Source organism: Procambarus clarkii, chromosome 56, assembly GCF_040958095.1.
Source record: "Procambarus clarkii isolate CNS0578487 chromosome 56, FALCON_Pclarkii_2.0, whole genome shotgun sequence".
NCBI classification, from domain to species: Eukaryota; Metazoa; Arthropoda; class Malacostraca; order Decapoda; family Cambaridae; genus Procambarus; species Procambarus clarkii.
The window spans coordinates 19,987,529-20,010,643 of record NC_091205.1 but is presented as its reverse complement, the minus strand read 5'-3'; the positions used below and the strand labels follow the sequence as shown (position 1 = coordinate 20,010,643).

Here is a 23,115-nt window from a genome sequence, read left to right as displayed (position 1 = left end):
CCAATAATAGGTTCTTTTGTTGACCAGACCACACACTAGAAGGTGAAGGGACGACGACGTTTCAGTCCGTCCTGGACCATTTTCAAGTCGATTGTGAATGGTCCAGGACGGACCGAAACGTCATCGTCCCTTCACCTTCTAGTGTATGGTCTGGTCAACATACTTTAGCCACGTTATTGTGACTCATCGCCTGCAATAGGTTCTAGCATGGCATATAATGAAAATTGGGGTGATTGTTTGAACTCATGTTTTTTGAAGATGCTAAAGGTAGTGGTTATTGTCCTGGGGTAAAGTGAAGAATTACTTACTGGGAATTTATAAGGTTTTCAAAAATAGGAAGAATGGAGAGTTCGTGAATATTAAGCAGGCTTAGGTAGAGGATGAGGGGGGAAAGATGTGAAGTGGGTAAGATACTTTACCAAGTTATACAAATTACATGCTATTAAAAGTTCTGGTGTTAATTTGTTTATAAGAAGTCCATTTGCAGTGTTAGGTCTTTCTCAAATTGTTTCCATTGAGGACTCATTTGGTAACTATTTATGCTTAATATTTTGCGTTGCAAAATATTAGCAATTGTTAGTTTGCGCCATCAATATAGTTTCTTTTCATCAGGTTAAAAAAATTACAACTTAGAGGTATTTGAATCTAATACCATTACATTTGCTTTACATTTGTTTACATTTGCTACTTTTAAACATTGATACTGTAGCACGGCTCTAGCTATGTGTTCATGCATGGTTCAAATGTCAACAGAGCTGCCCTTCTAATCATATTTGCTCACCTTTTTTTTTCTCTAATTGCAAATCTCTTGTGCCTTATCAATTCAGATGTGCAGTATATGCATTATAAGACGTTATTTTTTCCAGTAATGTATAACTTGATCTATATTTTTACTTTTAAATTTACATAATAAGGGTGTTTGGCTTTTTATTAAGTTTGGCTTGAATTAAAATTTAGAGGCTGAATTATGAAAGCTTTCCACACTTTTAATTTAAAATTATTGTGCAGTTTTAACTAGTTAATTTAATATTGGCTGTTAAGTACACACACACAAACACCTGTGTGGATATAATTATGGAGGACTAGTGAAATTGTTGCAGATATGCTCAAGTAACTCAGTTTTGAGGTCAACCTAATCTCTGCACCTCTACCTGGCTTGCCATTTGTTGTTGCTCAGGCAGACTCCTTTGTATAGTCATGCATAGGCTCAATCATCCATCCTTCTGGATGTTAACGTGTTTATCCTTTACTCTGTCCGTTAGTGTTTAACTTATTCTGTTGCGAGTTTTCACATGTTAAGCATGTATGGTACAGTCACTTGCTCATCACCTGTTAGCAACCACATTACCTGTTCTCTATTTGGTCTTTACATATCCTGGATAATTGTGTGTGGCCTTTGCTGTGAAAATTTGTTCCTGGCAAATGTAAAATATTGGGTGTAAAATACATGGAATTTGTAATATAAGAGTGCATGCTGTAGTTTTAAAAAGAGTACAGAATGCTGTTTCTGTAAGCTTTGTACTTGACTGAAATTAAATTGAAAAGATATGCTAATGTTTTTGGTATTTGCCTACCTATTCCTGCACTGAACACTCCTGATGCTGACCAACATTGGTGTAGTGGAAGCATAATTTAAGGTAAGGTACTGAAGTAAATATTTGTAAATTAATATGTTTTCACGGAGAACTGATCATTAAAGTTTACAATTAGGGACTTGTCCTGTTAAGGTTGATTTTATTAAAGAAATATGTTTATAAATACACACAGATCACACTAACGTGATGCATCAAATTAACAAATCCACAATAATGATTTATTTCCTCGTCACGGCCCTTGTGGATTTGTTCATTTGTTTATAAATAACTAATGAATAAACTAGTGATTTTGAAAGTCTCTAGCGTTGTGTTAATCTTCAAGGGTAGTGATGTGATTTTAATTTGCTTAGCCTCCGGATATTTTACCAGATGTTATTGAAAGTGCAGTGGAGTCCTACTTCAGTGGAACCTTGTTTGCTAGAGTCCATGTGCAATACAAAAATTCGTGTGATTGTGTCTTCCTAAAAAAATCAGTGTGTTGTCGTTGATTTTTAAGTGATTTTGGAATGCAATGCATTCTGTTTTGCTGCAATGGTATTTCATTGCTTCTGTCAGTTTGGGCGAGACCATCGAACAGTATAATTGGATATTTGGAGTTTGAAAGCTTTCATAAGTGATATGGATATTTATAATATTGAACTATGTTGGCATTTTTCTTACCACCACATGTTAATGCAAAGACCAATGTTTTTGGACAAATAGCTCACAAATTTTATGCCACTTTTAAAGGAGAAACAAAATATTGGTTATGTGCTTAAATTGAATTATCAGTGATTGTTAAACTACTGTATTTTAAATAGTTTGTTCATTGTTATGTTTCTGCTTTTATTGGGTAGTGAAGAGTTTTCTTAACTTTAGAAAATTTGAAGAATAGTAAAAGATAATTAGATTTAAAGAAAGTATTTTTGCTATGAGTGAGAAGAAATGTTGGAAAAGTTGGTTCCTGGGGAGCCGAGCGGACAGTATGCTGGACTTGTGATCCTGTGGTCCCGGGTTCGATCCCGGGCGCCGGCGAGAAACAATGGGCAGAGTTTTTCACCCTATGCCAAATAGGTTCCTGAGTGTTAGTCAGCTGTCACTGGCTGCTTCCTGGGGGTGGAGGCCTGGTCGAGGACCGGGCCGCGGGGACACTAAAGTCCCGAAATCATCTCAAGATAACCTCCTGTAGTCCAATCTTCCAAACCTCCTATCCCCTATATAATATAGAGGGTGAATGCCATTTGCACCAGGGGCAGATGGTGGGGGTTGCTATATAACTAGCACTACCTAGTTGGTTTCATTAACAACTTATCACTTTGTAGTGAAGTATTTTCACACGGAGGAAACTAAGAATAGGGGGTTATGTTCCATACATTACATATGGACATCATATTTAGAATACTACAGTATTACTTTTCTGCTAGTGAGTATTAAGTTGTCTCAGTCTGGGCTTGGGGAGTAGAGAAACTCCCAGAACCCTCTCCAGGTATTTTCCAGGTCAATCCATTTATGGTATGGTGGCACTTAATGAAGTAGCAGGTATTACCTAGTATGTAGTCCATTCTGGAAAAATTATCATTAGTAATCTTTGGGCAAGCTCCTTTTAGGAAAGTTGATGCCTTGGTAGAATGCCATCATAGTTATGAAAACATTCTTAATGGCCATCATGAAAAGGAGAATGAAATTTGGCAGCAAATTTTGATTTTTGTTATAATGCTCATAAAATAGTCATAAATGTATGAAAGTTATTCTAGCTTTTATAATATATTACTGAGGTAAATATCCAGATAAAAAATATATGCTTTACAATTTTGTCTGAAGAACATCTAACATTGTTATGATTCTAAAGAGCTTGAAGTGTTCAAGAACCAGTACACTGTACTGTACTAGTACAGTACAGAACCAGTACACTGTACTCTTTATTCCGATTTAATGTTTTCCGGTTTCTCAGGTTATCCAGACATAAATATCTAAGTCCCCGCAACAATTTAGTAGTTTTAAGCTTCAAAAGACAAATTAAGGAAATGTCTAACAGAGGAGAGAATGAACTGAAAGGCTATAACATAATAATTGAGGGGAGCAGATGAGGTGGACAAGGACAGTCTTTGACTTTTAAGAAAATTCAGTGAATGCGTGGGTGAAACTGCAACTGTGTGATGTAAGCAAATACTGTACTCAAATGCCGCAGGGGTGTCTGGCAAGTGGAATGTAATGAACAAAGTGGAAGCAACCACTATCCATACGACAAAAAACTTGAGACAATTTAAAGTGCACCAGGAAGTAGGGTCCAAGAGCAACATCTCTCGCTGATAGTTCACTTATTCGGCCAATACTTGCAATTTTGTTGCATGTTTGTATCTGTATTGTCATTTGGTAATTTGTTTCTTAGGTCAGCAATCCCATTTCCAGACATTTGTCCATTTCTTTTCTTATTCGGAACTAATATAATTTGAATTAATGAATTATTTTTTCTACCTTGGCTTGATAATTTAACATTATAGTTGTTATTGATGAATGAATAGTTCTATAATGAATAAATACATCATTATAGTTGTCATTAACATTAATTGATAATTTAACATTATCAATATCCTTTTTGTTATTCCCTTTCATTTATTTAATCATGAGCCTTCTTGCCTTTTAGTTTCTCTTACTTATGGGAGGGTCTTAATGCCAGGGATTGACTTGGTCATCCTCTGTGCAGTATAGAGAATTTTCATGCATTTTGCATTATGAGGTCTTTAAACTGTACTGCATAAACTGAAGTGGTCTCACAAGGGCAAGATAAACAATAACATTATAGTTCTTGTTACCAATGCTTAGTCTCCCTGTCTTGGTGCCATCTTGTGATGAAATTACTTACCAATGCTTAGGGACATTAATCCTATTATCCTATGTCATACATATTTTTTAACATTTGTTCATTTTTTCTCTCCCTTTCCCCCCACCCCCGAGTTTTAATGATGCTTAGCTGATGTCTGGCATATATGTGTAATCTTCCTAGCCTTAAAATCCTATAATTATCAGCTTTGAACTGCATTTACCAATTTCCAAGAATTTATTATCTATGGTTGGTGTCTACCTGTTCCTTGGGGTTTATGGCGTCAACTTTTCTCGGTCCCAGAAACACACTTATGTATTCATATCAGAGTTTTCCAATGATGCCAAACAAATATTTTTACAAAAATATTTAAAAAAATATATGTTTAAATAAACAAATAGGTACATACACTATATGGGAAATTTGTTTAAATATTTTCTCATTTAAAAATGAATATCCAAAAACAGGTTTACAAATAATGATAGTGATGGTCCCCCTTAATTAACAAGCAGATAAGAGTTAAATGCTTCAAAATATTTAGTGGTATTTGAAGTGTTATTACTATATTTTTATTCTATATCCTATCAAAGTGCACCAAGGACTGTTCATCTTTAAATACAACAAATATGTTAAGGCTGTATTGTCCTGTACTACGCTAGTTTGGAGATATAACCTTGCCAACTTCGTCTCCCCTCCCCCCCCCTTTTTTCCGAGATGTAATCAACGGCAGCAAGTTTTACCTGCCCTTTGGATCTGAAATTGCTGAGTTGTTCTCAGTTAAACCGACTCAATGTCAGTACCATGTTTGGAACCAAAAGTATTCTGGCTGTAGTCTACCTTTAGTTGGGTAATTAATTCAATGCAGTTCCTAGGAATTGCTAGTGTATCTATACATTGGAAATGAGCATTGCAACATGTTAAAACAGGCACTCGCCTGCTTCTTGCCCCTAATCCATGTTTTCAGTTGTCTAGGAGAGTTAAGAATTGCCCAAGGTACTTTTTAATTGCAGTATACTGTAGTGTCATAAATAAACTGTATACACTATCCATAGAAAACACAGTAACTTGAATAGCCGAAATACAAATAGGTGGTGACATTAGAGTGCTTTTTGCAAACTATAAGATTTCATGACATGGGTATTCACTTTAGCAGGTAAAATACATTTGCCATGTCTTCAAATTACAATGAACACCATGCCTTGCACATTTATCACTAGAATAGTATTAAACTATGTATTTAAAGGAATTGCCGGATCTGGCACTACTGGTAATATAAAGGTAGTGAGAAAGTCAACTGGAGCTCTGGAGGCGATGCGAACCTGCGACCAAAGCACTCCCAGCCGCTTACTCTACCTTACTTTGTTGATTTTCTCATTGATATATATATATATATATATATATATATATATATATATATATATATATATATATATATATATATATATATATATATATATATATATATATATATATATATATATATATATATATATATATATATATATATATATATCTATCATGTTAGTGTGATTTGTGTGTGTGTGTAAATGAAGGTAGTACTGTATTATGGTCACAATATTACTTTGTCCAACTTGGGAATAAAGTGCCAAAGTTCATAATTTTAACCAATCTAGGTTTGTAAAGCAAAATCAATGAGATCAGTGCACAGCACTGTTGGGCACTGATCATTGTAGATTTAAGGCAGTTTAATCAAATCCCTAAATATATACTCCAGGCACTGGTGTATGAGACCTCTTTGTGGTCTCCTTCCCCTTCTCAACAAAGGTTTATTTCATCTTTGTATTGATGGCTCGATGAATACTTTGTATATCTGATAACTTTTGTCATGTATTACGTTTTATAATTTTTTTTTTTTCTTTTTGCTCCTGTTGGCAACTTGAGTTATAGCCTGTGACAGTGCTAAATCGTCTTCGTGGCTTGGTGCCTTCTTTTGATATATTTACTTGTTTGCTAAGTATGGTTTTTAAGTTTCGTACTAAGAAACTTGACCTCCCTAGGCAGGTCTGCCTGTCTTTAACCCTTCATTGTAGCCAACTTGTATACTGATATAATGATAATGTGAAACGCTTGGCATTGTTTCGTGATTCCTACCTATCTTTGGTGTTACATAGCCATTACCTGCAAACTAAGTGCCCCAAGACCCCTTAACTTAGTTTTGTTGATACTTCCTGAGGTGCACATACATGGATAATTTTCCAGTTACTATCATTGCTAGTTGTGTCCAAACTAAGTTATGGGTGCCCTGCATATTTGTGGGCTTTGACCTTAATTGTTTGCCAACTGGCTTGCATCTTGGCTTCGAGGTGCTTTTGTTCTTCATCAGTTCAGAGCACAAGTGTGGAAATTTGTGTTCATTGTTACAAGAGCACTGCAATCTGTATGGTATTGACTGATTCCTTGTGTAAACCCTCCAAAGTCTCCGATTGACCTGATTGAGTGTGCAATCTTTTAACTGCAAGAATAGCATGCTTGTTAGCATGTTTACTGCGGGCTGCTTCCTGGGGATGTGTAACAAAAAAGGAGGCCTCGTCGAGGACTGGGCTGCGGGGAGCTCTGAAATCGTTTCAAGAAGATTGTAGTTTCTCTGCACAATTGTAATGTACCCCCTTTGTTTTGTGCCCACCTTACCCCTATGGAGAGTTCAAATTAAAATTTTGTAAGCCCTGACTTGTACAGTGAAGTTGTACTGTACTAATTGCCACTGTCCTGAAATGCCATGTACTTGAACATTACAGCAAGCATTCACACACTTCTGCTTTAGTTAGTCAGGTCATAGTCTGCTGGTGACATAAATTTCATTACTATTTTTCCTGATAAAACCTTTGTGTCACCTCTTCCCAGAAAAGAGTATTATTACAAAGCTATTTTGCCCTCTAGACTTAGTGCTCTCGTTTGATAGATAATTACTTGGTAATTGTATTTTGTTAAATGTTATGTACAGCACTGGTGAGAGCCATGTCAATTGGCCCACCTTGTTGTCAATCAAGAGCTAGCTTAGATGGGCTTCTATAAGCAAGTTCTGTACTTAGCATTTGTGGAAACAAATATATTGCTTTTAAGAAATATTATAATTTAGCTGCTGTAATAATATATTACTGTACACTTTTATTCCATTAATTTTTTTGCAAAGCTGTGAAGATGTTGCTCTCAGTATGGGTAGTCTAACACGGGAGAAAATTTTGTCTTGTGATATGCACAAGGTGTGTGACGATCATAATTTTATTCCGGCTCAGGTCTTGGATACTCGGTGCTCTGCAAAAATGTACATGCTACTGTGCCAGTGTACTGAATAATTTACTATTACTGTATCAGCTTTAAAAGTGCACAGCAGAGATGCAGACACTACAGAGGAAATCTACACAAGAAGTCCTAGACTTAAGGTTAGTGAGCTATGTGGATAGACTAAAGGAGGTAAACTTAACATTAGAAAAAAGGAAGAATAACAAGGACATGATCCACACAAAAATTACTGGAGAAATTGATGAAGTGTTAATGTAACGAGAGGGCATGCATGGAAGCTAGAAATTCTTCAGATAAGCTTGAGGGATATAGGGAAGCACCTCGAAGATTTGAAACTCTTATTTTGCAAACTGGTAAATACATTTACATTTATTTTTTTACAATGTGCAGTGAAGGTCTGATAAAGTGCAGTCGTGGTTTCAATTTGGATTGTCAGCTGAAACGTGTTTTTATTTTTGTTAGCAGCCAGCACATTGCTGTTTGATAGTTATACATTATCTGTGGCTTGAACACTGCTTGGTTCTTCATCAGAGAGAGAGAGGAGCATACCTTGTTGAAAGTCATGCATATACAGTTGGAACATTGGTTTTATAAAACAAAAAACTTATAAAATTATAAAAGTTTATAAAACAAAAAGTTAATTAAATATCTGGCTATCTTAACTGTAAGTTTTTTAATTTTATCTTTGGAATGCAATTTCTATCGATTATCACCAATTTGTAGGTGTTCTCCGGGATAGTATATTAAGCACTACTCTGGTTACCCTTAATGATATCTCCTCTCCCGACTAACATTTATAATGTTCCTCGGGCTGGGCTTGGGGAGTAGAAGAACTCCCAGAACCCCATCAAGCAGGTGCTTTATATGGATGGTCTTCATAATTTGCTGTTGCGTTGTGGAATTTGTTCTTTGATGCTGTTTCCAGCTTGCAACCAACAGTCGTCCTGGGCTGCCAAGAACAACCCAAGTTCGTTACTATGAAAACTCGTGACTTTTAATAGGAAATATTAAATATATCATTCAATGTTAGCCCTTGTCTCGGTATGTCAACTTATATACTGTACGTGTTTAAGGATCATATGAAATTTGTAGGGTTAATATTTAATGCCCCATCTCTTTTTGGGTATTTCATGTCCATTACCAGTAAACCGAATGCTCCAAGATGCTTACCTTTCATTGTCTTATCACTTACCTCGAGAGGGTGCTGATAGATGTACACTTCTACACTTGCAGTCCTCCTTTGTCTTAAACTGAGGCTATTGATGGTCCTGCTTATTCATTGGCTTAGCGCTTAACCTTTTTTCTTGATGCTTTGCATCATACGAGCTCGAGTCGAACATATTGTACCTACTTTATCCCCCATGGAGAATCATTTTTTTTTTTTTTTAAGGCTCAAATGTACAGTATTGTCAAAGCTGCTTGAACATTGTCATTGTCATTTACATTTACAACTATTTACAGTGGTTGGCCATTGAGCAACATTGATGCAGCATGTAGAAATGTTATTTATGTATCATTGTTTTATATGGCTGGCTAACCTTTACAGAAATATTGTAAAGTGTAACGTTTTACAATATTTTCTGGACATTTAGCACGAGCCGAGCTGAACGCAACAAAAATATATTGGTTTAAATCAAATGTTTAGTACTGTACTGTATATTTAAATATTCTGAAAAATTATTGAAAGCAATGCCAGTAAAGGACATGTGTTTATTACAGAAAGTGCTTTGCTTGCTGAAATCCCTCTTTCTTGGTCTGGTAAAGCATGTATTTGCAACACAAAATGGTTTATACAGTTTGATCAGATGTTTATAGGATTTAGTGAAGCAGTATGCACATGAGTGGCTGTACATTTAGTGAACTATTGTGACATTCCCATTGTCAGGTATTTGTAATGGCGGAAACATTGGAAGTGTGCCACCATTGAGTAAAGGAACAAAAAAAAACCTAAAATGACCAAATAGCCATCATTTTATACTGTAGTGGAAAATCTTATATTTTAACATGTTATTGTCTGTTCAGTACTGTATTAGTATTAAATATGCACCTTTATAATTCCATGTTAAATTAACCAAAACAGAAAAGTTTGCTAATTTAGCATATGAACCAATGTTAGGGATTAGACATACATTAATCCAGTTAGTACTTTCATCTCAAATTTATTTTACTTTAATATGAAAATCACTATTGGTGGTTTTTCACCATCCAAACGGAGAGTAGTTTTTTGTCGTAAGTGCGCACACACACACACTGGCACCATTTTCAGTTTATTCTAAACAGTTGGGTCCCTGAACAATTTAAACTTTTTGATTTACTGTATGAGATTTTAAAATTTTTCTTCAGTCTGATGGAGCCATTAGGTAACATTAAAGTATGATGGTGTAGAGAAGGTAAGTAGGTGCAGGTGTTGAGAAGTTGGTAAAATTGTGGAAGACTGTCTTTGCTACATTAATTTTTCTTCTTTCTTGCACAAGATGATGATGCTTAAGGTAAGTTGTTCATATCTTTAGTGGAGTTATTAAAGTTACTTTTATCTAAATTGAATAATGATTTATTAAATTCTAAATTAACATTCATTGTCATTACCCTGAAGGTCCTGTATCACAGTGACCTATATGTCCTCTGCTCAACTGAGGCGCTTTGGATTGATTACTGGGTAGAACAGAGACAATTAGGTATTTTTCCTTTCATCTGATGCTTCTGTTTACCTAGCTGTAAATGTGTACCCAGGAGTACGGCAACTGTTGTGCGTTGCATCCTGGGGAAGGTCAAGTTTGTTGACCAGACCACACACTAGAAGGTGAAAGATGAAGGGACAACGATGTTTTAATCGACTTGAGAATGGTCCAGGACAGACTGAAATGTCGTCGTCCCTTCATCTTCTAGTGTGTGGTCTGGTCAACATACTTTAGCCACGTTATTGTGACTCATCGCCTGCGTCAGAAATTTAATTACCAAAGTGTAGTTACAGGATGAGAGCTACGCTTGTGGTGTCCCATCTTCCCAGCACATTTTGTCATATAACGCTATGAAACTGCTGATGGTTTTGGCCTCCACCACCTTCTTGCCTAACTTGTTCCATCCGTCTACCACTGTTTGCGAAAGTGAATTTTCTTATATTTCTTTGGCGGCTTTGTTTAGTTAGTTTAAATCTTGTTCTTGAAAGATTTAGGGGTTTCAAGATTTCTTGAAAGATCTAGATTCTTCAAGAGGTTAAACCTCTTGTTCTTGAAGTTACAGGTCTTGGTAATTCTTCCTTATCAATTTTATCGACTCCCATTACTATTTTGTATGTAGTGATCATATCGCCTCTCTTTCTTCTATCTACTAGTTTGACATATTTTAATGCCTAACCTCTCCTCATAGCTTTTGTCCTTCAGTTCTGGGAGCTATTTAGTTGCATGTCTTTGCACCTGTACCAGTTTGTTGATGTGCCCATATCTTAAGATATGGGCACATATATGGTGTACCATACACCATATATGTGGGCACATATCTTAAGATATGATGTGCCACCATATATGGTGTATGGTACACCATATCTTAAGATATGGGCACCATACAATTGCTGCATATTCCAGCTTTGGTTGAACAAAAGTTGTGAACAATTCTTTTAGTATTTTGCCATCCATGTATTTAAAAGCAATTCTTAAGTTAGAAAGTGTAGCATAGGCTCCTTGCACAATGTTTTTATGTGGTCCTCAGATTGATAGTTTTTATCTAGAACCACCCCTAGATCTCTTTATCAAAATTCTTTAAAGTTTCTTCACAATTTATAGGTTGTGTGGGGTCTATGTTATCTTTTTCCACATTTTTCACAATTTTTTTCCACTTGGCATTTATTCACATTAAATTCTATTTGCTAAGTGGTAATCCATACACTTATTTTGTCCAGGTCTTCTTGAAGGGTGTGACAATCATCTCGGTTTCTTATCTTCCCTATTATCTTAACATCATGAGATACAAGAACTGAACCCTGTGGTACTCCACACGTGACATTTCTCCAGTCCGATACAGTACATTGCCTCTGATTACTGCCCACATTTTTCTGTCAGTTAAAAATTTTTTCATCCATTTTAGCATACCTGTCACTCTCCCAATGTGTTCCAGTTTCCAGAACCTCCTCCTATGTGGAACTGTTGAAAGTTTTTTTTTAGGTCCAGATAGATGCAGTCAACCCAACTGTCTCTTTCCTGTGAAATCTCTGTGGCTTGATCATAGAAACTGAGTAAAAAAAAATACTGTTATTATATGGTTTTTCTCCAGGTGTTCTACCCATTTAGTTTTTATTATTATTCTCTATTTTTGACTATTACACTTGTCAGTGTTACAGGTCTATAATTGAGGGGTCTTCCTTGCTGCCACTTTTGTAGATTGGAACTATGTTAGCCTTTTTCCACACATCTGCTAGGACTCTGGTACACAGGAATGCCTTAAAAATCAGTTGAAGTAGAATGCTGAGCTTAGGTGCACATTCTCAGAACCCTTTGTGAAACTCCTGGGCCAACTGCTTTGTTCTTACTTAGCTCCTTGAGCATTTTTTTCTACTTCATCTCTAGACACCTCTATGTGCTCTATGATGTTCTCTGGAATTCTTATTGTGTCTGGTTTTCTGAAGATTTAATTTTGTACAAAACCTCTGAATATTATCCTTTACCTGCAATTTGTTGTTGATGAATTTATAGAATAGGCCTGGTTCTGTTTTATTTTTGTCAGCTATCCCTTTCTTAAAATTTGTTTCTTCCTCTTTTCTCACTGCTGTGTACTGTAGTTGTTTCTCGCATCTTTGTATCGCTTGTATGTTTGGGGGTTTGACCTTTAACTATATTGATTCCATTTTTGTGTCTTGGTCTCTGGCCCCCCTCTCACAATTTCTGTTGAACCAATCCTGTTTCTTAGTTCTGCATCTCTGCTTTGGTATAAATTTGTGCCTTTATCATATATTTTACAACACTTGACATTCATCTCATTTACTTCCTAACAGCAAGTCTTTCCAGTCAAATTCCTTGAAGAATTTCTAAGTTCCCCATAATGTCCTCTCCTGAAATCAGATTTTTCAACTGCTTCAACTTCATTTTTATCCAGATTATAACGCATTGCATACTGTATTCCCAAAAAGACATGGTCACTTTTACCCAATGGAGGAAGGTACTGAATGTCAAATATCTCTTCCTCTTTCCTGGTAAATATCAGCATGGCGGCAACATCCCCTTCCCTAAACCTAGCTTATTTAACATGTTAATACATGAATGTTTTCGGATGAGGTTTACAATTCTACAGGTTCAAAAGTCCTCTGTTCTAGCTTCATGTGCCTCCCAGTCTATGGCTTTCAAATTAAAGTCGCTGACTGCCAACAGGCGTTATCTATCCTTATCTGCTCTCGCTACAATCTCTATTATTGTTATAAGATCCTCTCGTTTATTATCCAGCTCCTCCTTTGTCCATATGTTGCATGGTGGTGGACTAAATGCATTTATGATTACACTTTAATCATAAATGGAATGACGGGAGTTGGTATAGGGGGACCTTGATAATCCTAACAGGCTTTGTTATTGAAACCATAAAATTTAAATAATTTCATATGAATAATTTCATCTGTTTCATAATTTCATGTTTCATATATACAGTATTTGAAACATTTCCTGGTAGCCGAAGATATACTGCTTTCACTACAATAAGCAGTAATGCTTCAAAAACAAGCGTTCACTAGGGTAGGCAAGTTTTAGAAATGCATGGGAACAATACTGTGCAATAGTTTCAACGTCTTCAAATGTTCATCCAGACATCTGGCGTTTGGGACAGAAGTTTGGGCCTGGTGCCTGAATTAGTTAAGTTGTTCAAGGAAAATGTCACCAGATGCAGGAAATCTAAATGTCAGGAAAAATCAGTTCCTGTTCAAGAGTGTCACTGTTGTGAGTGCTATGAAGATTAATGATAAATATGTAAAGGATGGTTTATATTAGAATGGTTTATACTAATATAAACCATAATATAAGAATAATGATTTATATTAGAAATTTAAAAAATTTGAAAAACCAATGAGAAGTTAACAAATTGGTGTTGTGGGAATAGAACAGATTTATTTTGTAATACAGTACAACTAAAATACATTAAAATCCTTGGGGGAGCATGCGTGTCATGGTAAATATTTCTTGCATTGATATGGATGTTCAGTATACTGTATTGGGAAGATTTAATGCCTTCTTCTGTATGGGGTTACTAGACCTGCTTTTTTAATAGAAAATGGAAGCTCAAAACCAGTTTTTATTTAGTTTAATGAGAGAGACTACAGCAGTTCTCAGACTTCACTGGTACCACACCATTAACCCAAGACATCAGACTTCCGTGATCCACCCATCGCCTACTGGGAGCCGCGACCAGAATCAGGCTCGCTCTTCAAGGCAAGGGATCAGTGCTTATCCATAAAATGAGAAAACCCACCAGAATTCATAGTTGCAATGAGTGACTAATTGAAAAAACTTAGGTACCACTAGGATAAACAAGACAAATTATCATTATTGTGGGATAAATGCTCTTGCTGAGGTGTGCCTATCTACTACCAGATGGCACTTGCAAGTCTATTGAACCCATCATTTACTAATTGCTATTCAACTAAGTGGTGCCGACTTTCCTTGGAACATTGCTACATTTATTGAAATTTATGATTCATGATTATGTTTATGCTATGCAGGCGACTGGTCAACATGTTTGTTATCTGCATTGTGTGTGTGCTAGCATTTCATTTTATTCCGACTTTGGCCAGTGTTGCTTTCCCTGTGATCAAGTTGTTTTTCCTTATATGTCAAGTGATACCTTCTCTGAGGTTGTGGGACTACCTCCTCCAGACATGTCATGAGTCGCCTTATTTTCTGGCAGTGCATAATATTTATTCACCTCTGTGATCCTTAAATTATCAATATTTTTTGGGGAAAAAAGTTTTTTCATAAAAAAAAAAATTGTGCTGGCCTTGATCTGTGCATGACTAGTTGATGTGTTAATACAGTAGTTTCTTTTTCCATTTGATTCCTAGCTGATGTTTGGGCTCCAAGCTAATGAATGTTCTGCTAATGGTCTCTCATTCCGTATTAAATGTCCTTTGGTCTCACAGCACATGGGTATTTGGTGTGCAAGTCCCTTCCCCTCCCCCTTGTTCCTCTACTGCTGCTGTTCTACGGGTCGGCCCAGCATGCATTTTCTAATTTTTTGGCACGGTGGTAAAACAATTGCCCTGATGCTTCGCGAATACTTTGGTCTGGGTTGGAATCTTGGCTGGGGAGGATTGACCGGGTGTCAATCCTTAACTGTAGCCTCTGTTCACCCAGCAGTTTACACCTGATTGTTAAACGATTTGGTGGGTCGTATTCCTGGGAAAAGATTACGATTAAGGACCTGCACAAAATGCTCTTGAGTACTATTGGCATTATAAGAATGTAAGAACTTTTGTATATATATATATAAATAAATAAATAAAAATATTCAGTATATGGAAATAAATACTTCATAAAAATATTAGAAAAATAATAGAACCCATCCCCACAAAAAATACAAGAATGGTATTCTCTTACGAATGTTTGTGGTTTGATATCACATTATTGGGACCATATTTTCTTAGAAATGCATTTTCCCATGCATTTTTGTTGTTAAATGTTCCACTATAAATGTAAAAGATAATAGGAGATATATAATTATTATAAAAAATATTGACCAGGAGAAAGGTGGTACCAATATGGAAGCACTGCTGTGGGAGGGTTATCTTGGGTTAAGGAAGGTTGTGTTTGTCAAGTGTCATAGTAGTTCCATGATATTTTTTAATGTTATTTTCCATTAAACTGAATGCTATCGTATAATTTTTATGTAAAATAGGTACTGTATGGCAGGATTAAGGAGCTTTTAATTTCGTTTTTTTTTTTTTTTTTTTGCACCATGCAGAAAAGTGAGATATAAGAAGCTTCTCATGAAGGTAACCAAGATGATTAGTAGCAACCCAGATTTTTGGACCATTGTTGATGTTGGGATCTGGCTCGAAGAACAAGGCTTTGCACAGTATAAAGCAGCATTTTCACACCATAAAATAAATGGAGAAGTGCTTTTACTTCTCACTGAGAAGGATCTCAAGGAAGATCTGAAGATCACAGTGAGTGAATATGTAATATGTTTCTTTTAACTGTCATTATTAGTGGAGAGTTCATTGATCATGTTTTGAGCCTTATTGTGTTGATGTAAGTAGTTTTGAATAGGTTCTAAATTGGGTGTCTTGCTGAAAGAGCAATGGTGCTTGTGTAGTCTTCCTTGCCTGGTGCTTTCTTTTGATAATTACTTGCAGTATGAGTAGAGGAAAGTGAGCACATTGTTAAAGTTAGACCCAATGTTTTACCAACTTTACTTTGAGCAGCCAATACTTCAATATAAAATTTTATTGAAAACCTTCAAGTCAGAAGTTTTGTTTATATTCTAGATGTGTGGGTTATTTTCTTAAGTTGATTATAAATGTTTTTCTTAAGATCCTTGGAGATTTGAAGAGATTATATTCTGCCATAAGAAGATTACAACGTGCACATGTTCCCTTGGACTCTCTAAGTTCTCCAGACAGTTCTCATAATAAGACTGCGAGTTCTCCAGTATTCTCCAACCATCACCTCAATCTTCAACCAACATTGCCTCATGTATCAAATATTTCTTCTCAAACCAGAAACAGGTGAGCTCTTAAAATTGACTATTAACTAATTACATTTGCTTAAGTTTTATATTATAACTTGTAAAGGCGGTTATCTTGAGGTTATCTTGAGATGATTTCGGGGCTTTAGTGTCCCCGCGGCCTGGTCCTTGATCAGGCCTCCACCCCCAGGAAGCAGCCCGTGACAGCTGACTAACACACAGGTACCTATTTTACTGCTAGGTAACAGGGGCATAGTGTGAAAGAAACTCTGCCCATTGTTTCTCGCCGGCACCCGGGATCGAACCCGGGGACCACAGGATCACAAGTCCAGCGTGCTGTCCGCTCGGCCGACTGGCTCCCTCATAGGGAGACATAATGGCTTGTCGTGTTCATGCATTTATATTTTCAAACCTCTTTTGACACGTTTCCATTCAATATTTTAACACCTCAGCATATTTATCTGAAATATAAAAGGCTTTAGTGTGAAAATATAACCATGGCTCCTAATGAAATTGAGCAATGTTTCCCATAGCAACTTTTTTCCCCTTCGTTATCCCTAAACTAATGGTTTTGTGTGACGATAAAACTAATGTTCCTTTTAAAACTTAAAATACCCCCCCAACCCCTCTCCCATTTTTCCTCCAGTCATTCCAGCAGTCGGCCCCACATCTGCCAGCTCATTCGCTGCCTTCCCAGCCAAGCACCCTTGATGCCATCCCATCTACCTTCTTTCTCTAACATTCCCCTCCACCCTGCTTGACTAAGATTTTACCATTTTCTTCTGTTTATTGGACATCCTGGCCCGAATGGCCTACGTCTTCTGCCATAGACATAGGGATTCAAGGGATCTATAAGAGCAGATTCTATTCAAGCAGAATCGCATTGTACCATGTGACGATAGCAACACCTCTGAATCCCAACCACATCAGTAGACCACCAGCTGTACATTGCTTGCCTCTACCCCTCCCAACACAACACAGTTCAGTTATAGTAAATAGCATTTGATGGATAAAATCCAGACTTAGAATGGGAAACAGATTATTAGGAATAACCGGGAAATTTGTGTAACTCAAAGTAATTCCTTTTGTCAGGGAATGCAGGGACAGGAAGCCTATACTTATCAACATTGCATTAGGCCAACTAATGACCTTTTCCTTGATATTGCCTATGGCTAAAAGGAAACTTGCCCACCTGTTTCTGTCCTGCCTGGGGATTGAACTCAAGTCCCTCAGTTGTAAGTCAGGGAGGTAGACCACTATGCTACAGTTTCAAAGTACTGTATGATTGCAAAACAATGCTTTCACAGAACCAAATATTGCATAATTTTTAACAAAACTTAGAACACCTAGAAGTATTACACACAGAAATCGCAATAGCGTGATGCATCAAATGAACAAATCCACAAGGGCCGTGAAGAGGATTCAGACCTACGTCCGAGATCATCCCAGACGCTGTCTTTATCGACTGAGCTACGACACTGTCAAAAGAGTTGAAACCGAAGTTCTACTGAGCTTACTGGATCCTGCAGCCTCTCCGAGACACAAACCAGGGTTTTACACAACTACCCCATGCACTCGGGCTATGTCAATAGGCCGTTCTCCCTCTTCGCCCTTACTTGTGTAATGAAGTACGGGCGAAGAGGGAGAATGGCCTATTGACTGATGATGATTGATTGATGAAGATTAAGCCACCCAAGAGGTGGCACGGGCATGAATAGCCCGTAAGTGGTGGCCCTTTTGAGCCATTACCAGTATCAAGATACTGGAGATCTGTGGAGGCGCGACTGCACCCTGCGTGACGGGAGATGTCTCCCGTGGCCTATTGACATAGCTTGAGTGCATGGGGGAGTTGTGTAAAACCCTGGTTTGTGTCTCGGAGAGGCTGGAGGATCCAGTAAGCTCAATAGAACTTCAGTTTCAACTCTATTGACAGTGTCGTAGCTCAGTCGATAAAGGCAGCGTCTGGGATGATCTTGGACGTACGTTCGAATCCTCGTCACAGCCCTTGTGGATTTGTTCACCTAGAAGTATCTTGGAACAGTGTAAAAAACTGTTCAAGGAGTAAGGCAGAGACTAAGCAGGTGAGCCAGATGGAGTTTCACCGAGTTCCGAGAAAATGCACACTCAACCTTAGTATTCCACCATAAATTATTTTTCAGACATAGTTTCAAACAAGGATCTTTACAGACATAGGGAAAAAAGCAAATACCTGTATAGCACATGTTGTCAATGAAAGTGATAACAAAGACGACCCACTAAACTGTAGACCAGTATAGTTGTTAAGTGTGGTAGCCAGATTATTTGAGAAAGCAATTAAAACCAAATGGATAGAATATCTTTGAAAGCAATGATAATAATGAATTACAAGGTCCAGTGTAACACTTTTATTTAGATTATGATGGAGCCATAGAGATCTTACAGGATACCTTGAGGTGCTTCGGGGGCTTAGCGTCCCCGCGGCCCGGTTGTCGACCAGGCCTCCTGGTGCTTCGGGGGCTTAGCGTCCCCGCGGCCCGGTTGTGGACCAGGCCTCCTGGTTGCTGGACTGATCAATCCTGGACTGGATGGTTGAATTGACTACGTATATTTGGACAGGAAAAAGGGCGATGGATTGTCTCTCACATACGATGTTTTGCAAGTAAGACCATGTAGAGGGGTGACACGCTGACTACTAAAATGGCTGAAAAATTTCTTGACTGATAAAAATGAGTGGCGGTGATGATTAAATATTGAAGTGTCGGAATGTCACTAGTGAAGTCACATGAGACGACCAGCACAAGTATTGTTTATTATCTGAATAAACGATTTTCATGAAGAGATTTTGAGATACTGTATGTGAATGTGTTTGGATGTTGAGTTACATGGGAAGAAGGAAGTGTCAATTTCAGAAGTATTTTAAAATCATTGATTGAGAAATGCTCAAAACATTTTCACAATAGTGACAATTTAAAATTTGCAGCAGTTGTGTATTGTCTTATATACAGTACTGTATTTTTAAATTAGAAAAGGTGTAAAGACATGCTATTAAATGGCTCCTGAACCTAAAAAGATAAACAAGCTATAAGAAAAGACTTAAATTTGTCAGAGCTAGTAAATGGAAAGAAACGAGACAATATGATCACCACATACAAGATGATGACAGGAATTTACAAAGCTGACAAGCGGAATTCTTGAAGCCTCCAACTTCAAGAACAGAGGCTATATATGCGGAAAGACTGTTCGAAGTTTTTTTTTATGCAACCCAAATTGTGAATGGTTGGAGCAATTTAATGTGGAGCTGGATGCCAAAACCATGAGTAGTTTCACTCTTATGACAAAGATTATAAGGAAGATGGAATACCTTGAGCCTAGCTTTCATCCTGTAATCACACTTAGGTAGCTACACTTTTGTTTAATATTTATGATATGTTAGATACAAGGCATTCAGTAATCACAAAAGAATTGATTCTATTTTCACCAGTGAATGGCTTTTTTTTATCATTATTGGTTTCTTATAAAAGTAGGATCTCCACTTTCAGAACCTACTCGTCAGATTCTCAAGCCTCAGATCTTCCAGATCAGCAAAAATTTGGCGGCTTGCGGCGGCCTAGTGGTGTGGCAACTCAGCTCCGGCCAGAGTACATGAAAACTATCATCTCGTGCCTGTACATGTTCCTCGTTACATGGATCACAGCTATTGTCATGGTCTTTGTTCATGATCGTGTTCCTGACAGGGTAAGGGTAAAGAAATTGAATCGCGTTGATTTATGTCATATAATATGTAACAAGTCATGTGTACTGTATAGAAAATATTTGTATGTACCGAACATAAATATCAATATACTCTACAGTACATATGGATGGCTGTTAATATTAGTTCAAGATAAACTACCTTGGGTGAATTAACAGAACTGCATTACCTTCCCAGTAATGCATTCATTCTGGTAACTTAGTGGTGAATCAGATTTTACAAAATTTATTCTAATCATACGATTCGGTGTTTAATTTGTCCAATTTTAGGTTTAGCTGTGGCACCATTCTATCTATTGTGGGAAGGTTAATAGAGTGCTGTATGTATGTGTAACATATTCTCTTGGAGTATATGGATTTGTACTAATCTAACAGAGTTTGCAGGGTTAAACTTTGATTCCTTGGCCTCCTTACCCCAACTGTCAGTTGTCTAATGTAATGACTAATGACCTCTTCCTCCCCCCCCCCTTTCCCCCCTCCCTGTCTTATCTGTTTTTAAAACTATGGAAAGAGCAAAGGGAATTATCAAAAGAAAGCATCAAGCCATTATGATTATGTATGCACTTGGAGGGGATCAGGATAAGGATTTGGGATGAGACAGGGAAAAGAAAAGGTGCCCAACCACTTGGACTGTCAGGGATTGAATGCTGATCTGCATGAAGGGAGACCGTCGCTCTATCGTCCAGCCCAAGTGGTTGGGCTATGGAAAGAGGGCGCTGCTACTATTTCCCATTCAAATTCATTCCACTTGCATATTGCTCAGGAATGTGAAGTATTTCTTCACATTCCTGTGGGTTATCCATATCACTAGCTTCCATGCCTGTCCTTTTAGTCATACTCTACTTCTGTTCAACCTAAACACTGTCTTTTGTCAATTTCATAAATTTCCCCAAGTATTTTATATCCAATTTATAATTTCTGCTATGTCTTTTTCCTCCCATTACCGTTAAATTTATGTTAGTCGAATGTGAGAATGAGTCGAATGTCACATTCGACTTGAGAATGGTCCAAGACGGACCGAAACGTTGTCGTCCCTTCACTTTCTAGTATGTGGTTTGGTCAACATATTTCAGCCACGTTATTGTGACTCCTCGCCTGCACCATTAAATTTAGTTACCTCCATCATACATCAATCCCCCTCAGTTCTGGGACCAATCGTATAGCAAATTTATACTTTCTCGTTCTTTATGCTTTTGAGATGAGGGATAAGATGCTAATAAGTATTGCACACACTAGTGTCGGTTGTACATGTGCAGTGTATAGCTTTTTAAATGCATTCTTGTCTAGATTCCTAAATGTAGTCCTGATGTTGACAGCTGAATGTATGCTGCTCATGCAATTCTATTGATTTATACCTCTGGAGAATGCTTGGAGAAGATGTCCGCATATTTTTTTTTTTTTTTTTTTTTTTTTTTTTTTTTTTTTTGTGGATTTTTCCACACTGCTGCTGTTGAGCGTGACATCATGTATGTACATAAAGATAGGGATAACTCTTGTCGACTATTATCAGCTTTATTCTTACTTTTTATTCGTAATTTAGTGTTGATCTTCCTTTTCCTTAATATAATTATTTTCAAAATGAACTTTTAAAGTAATTTGTTTAGTACATATGTGAATTACTTCTAACCTGAAATTAGAAATTACTTCTTGCATGAAATTTGTATTGAGACATATTCACAATATTAATATTAGATAATATGTATTCATCAGATTACACATTCAGAAATATAATGAATGTTTTTTAGAAAAGTGTATTCAGTATAATGTCATCATTTCTACATCAGCAGTTTCAGGGACTAGCCCGGATTATTGCCATGGTTTCTGCTGCTGGAATATTATTATTATTATACAGTACTACTGCTGTTGTTGTTGTTGTTATAAATGATAACTACAAAGCACACTATGTAGTTATCATTTCATTTTGCAGGAGAGACATCCTCCTCTTCCAGACATCTTCCTGGACAATGTCCCACACATTCCATGGGCCTTCCAGCTGTGTGAGATAACCATCATTTTATTAACTACTACTTGGCTAGTAATCCTTTTCTTCCACAAGCACAGGTGAGAAAATTATCATTTCTTGTTTTTTTTTGAAGTCACATTCTTTTGCTGTTGAGTTGAGTAAGAAGTCTCTAGGAATAATTTGATGCTTTTGTAGTGCATTCAAATGTTAGGAATGTTATTATTTTTGTAATGACTACTGCCCTGTCTTGATGTGGGATTTTTATTAAACCCCGAATCATTGTGGTAAGGTAGCTGGTGCACCGTAAACATGTTTATGGCATAGGATTGTAAGGACTGGAAGACTTAAATGCAAAATTGTCATGATATCCATAAGATTTTGTATGTTTTATTTATAATATTAAGTGGGGTATCTATTTGTTTCATTATTCATATTTGAAGTTGTTGCTTCTCCGAGACATGATCAGTTTGGAAATTACCTTCAAGCCTATCAAAGTGATTAAAGGAATAGTATCAAGGTTATAGAAGACATTTCATCTTTGTCTCAATTTTGTCTTTACTAAATCTGATTTCATTCTTGAAGGTTTTAGTCGATCAGTTGATAAGGCATAGCATGAATGTTTAATGTCACTACCTCTGTTACAGGTCTATAGCAATCAGACGATTTTGTGCACTCTCTGGGTCGGTGTTTTTGCTACGTTGTGCTACCATGTTCATCACGAGCCTCTCGGTGCCTGGCTCTCATCTTGAGTGTGAACCCAGGGTCAGTTGTCGTTCATGTTTCCAGTTTATTATAATTGTCTATATTTTATTCAAGAGAAAAGTAATAATTTGATGCTAATTCAATTGCAAAGCCAGCAATAGAAGCATTGGAGTATAAGCTGTTGCAACTCTGGGTGTGAACTGCCTTGTGGTGACTAAGCAAGATCAGCCCACTAAGCTCAGCTCACTCAAAATCTAGTTTGTGTTGCATTTTTGAAATGTTGTTGTTTTTAGATTCAGCTGCTCGGAACAAAAAGTTCCAAGCAGCATGGGCTATGGTGAGCCCGTTGTATTCACCTGACACAGGAGATGTGCTTTTTGTAATGCAAAAACAATATTTAATGACTAAAA

At 37.0% G+C, this 23,115-nt stretch overlaps 1 protein-coding gene across 3 annotated transcripts in view; it reads left to right on the top strand.

Moving 5' to 3' along the window:
* LOC123770689 (sphingomyelin synthase-related protein 1) overlaps window positions 1-23,115 on the top strand; it is a 53,329-nt gene that overhangs the window by 15,223 nt on the left and 14,991 nt on the right. For 2 of the 3 annotated variants that reach the window (XM_045762785.2, XM_069305821.1), the window contains 6 exons: window positions 1,621-1,637; window positions 15,586-15,790; window positions 16,158-16,351; window positions 19,830-20,025; window positions 21,968-22,101; window positions 22,648-22,765. In XM_045762785.2, coding sequence (XP_045618741.1) covers window positions 1,621-1,637; window positions 15,586-15,790; window positions 16,158-16,351; window positions 19,830-20,025; window positions 21,968-22,101; window positions 22,648-22,765 — 864 coding nt within the window. Of the gene's footprint in view, window positions 1-1,620; window positions 1,638-15,585; window positions 15,791-16,157; window positions 16,352-19,829; window positions 20,026-21,967; window positions 22,102-22,647; window positions 22,766-23,115 lie in introns of those variants that run through there. The other variant, XM_069305819.1, reaches the window with a different exon arrangement.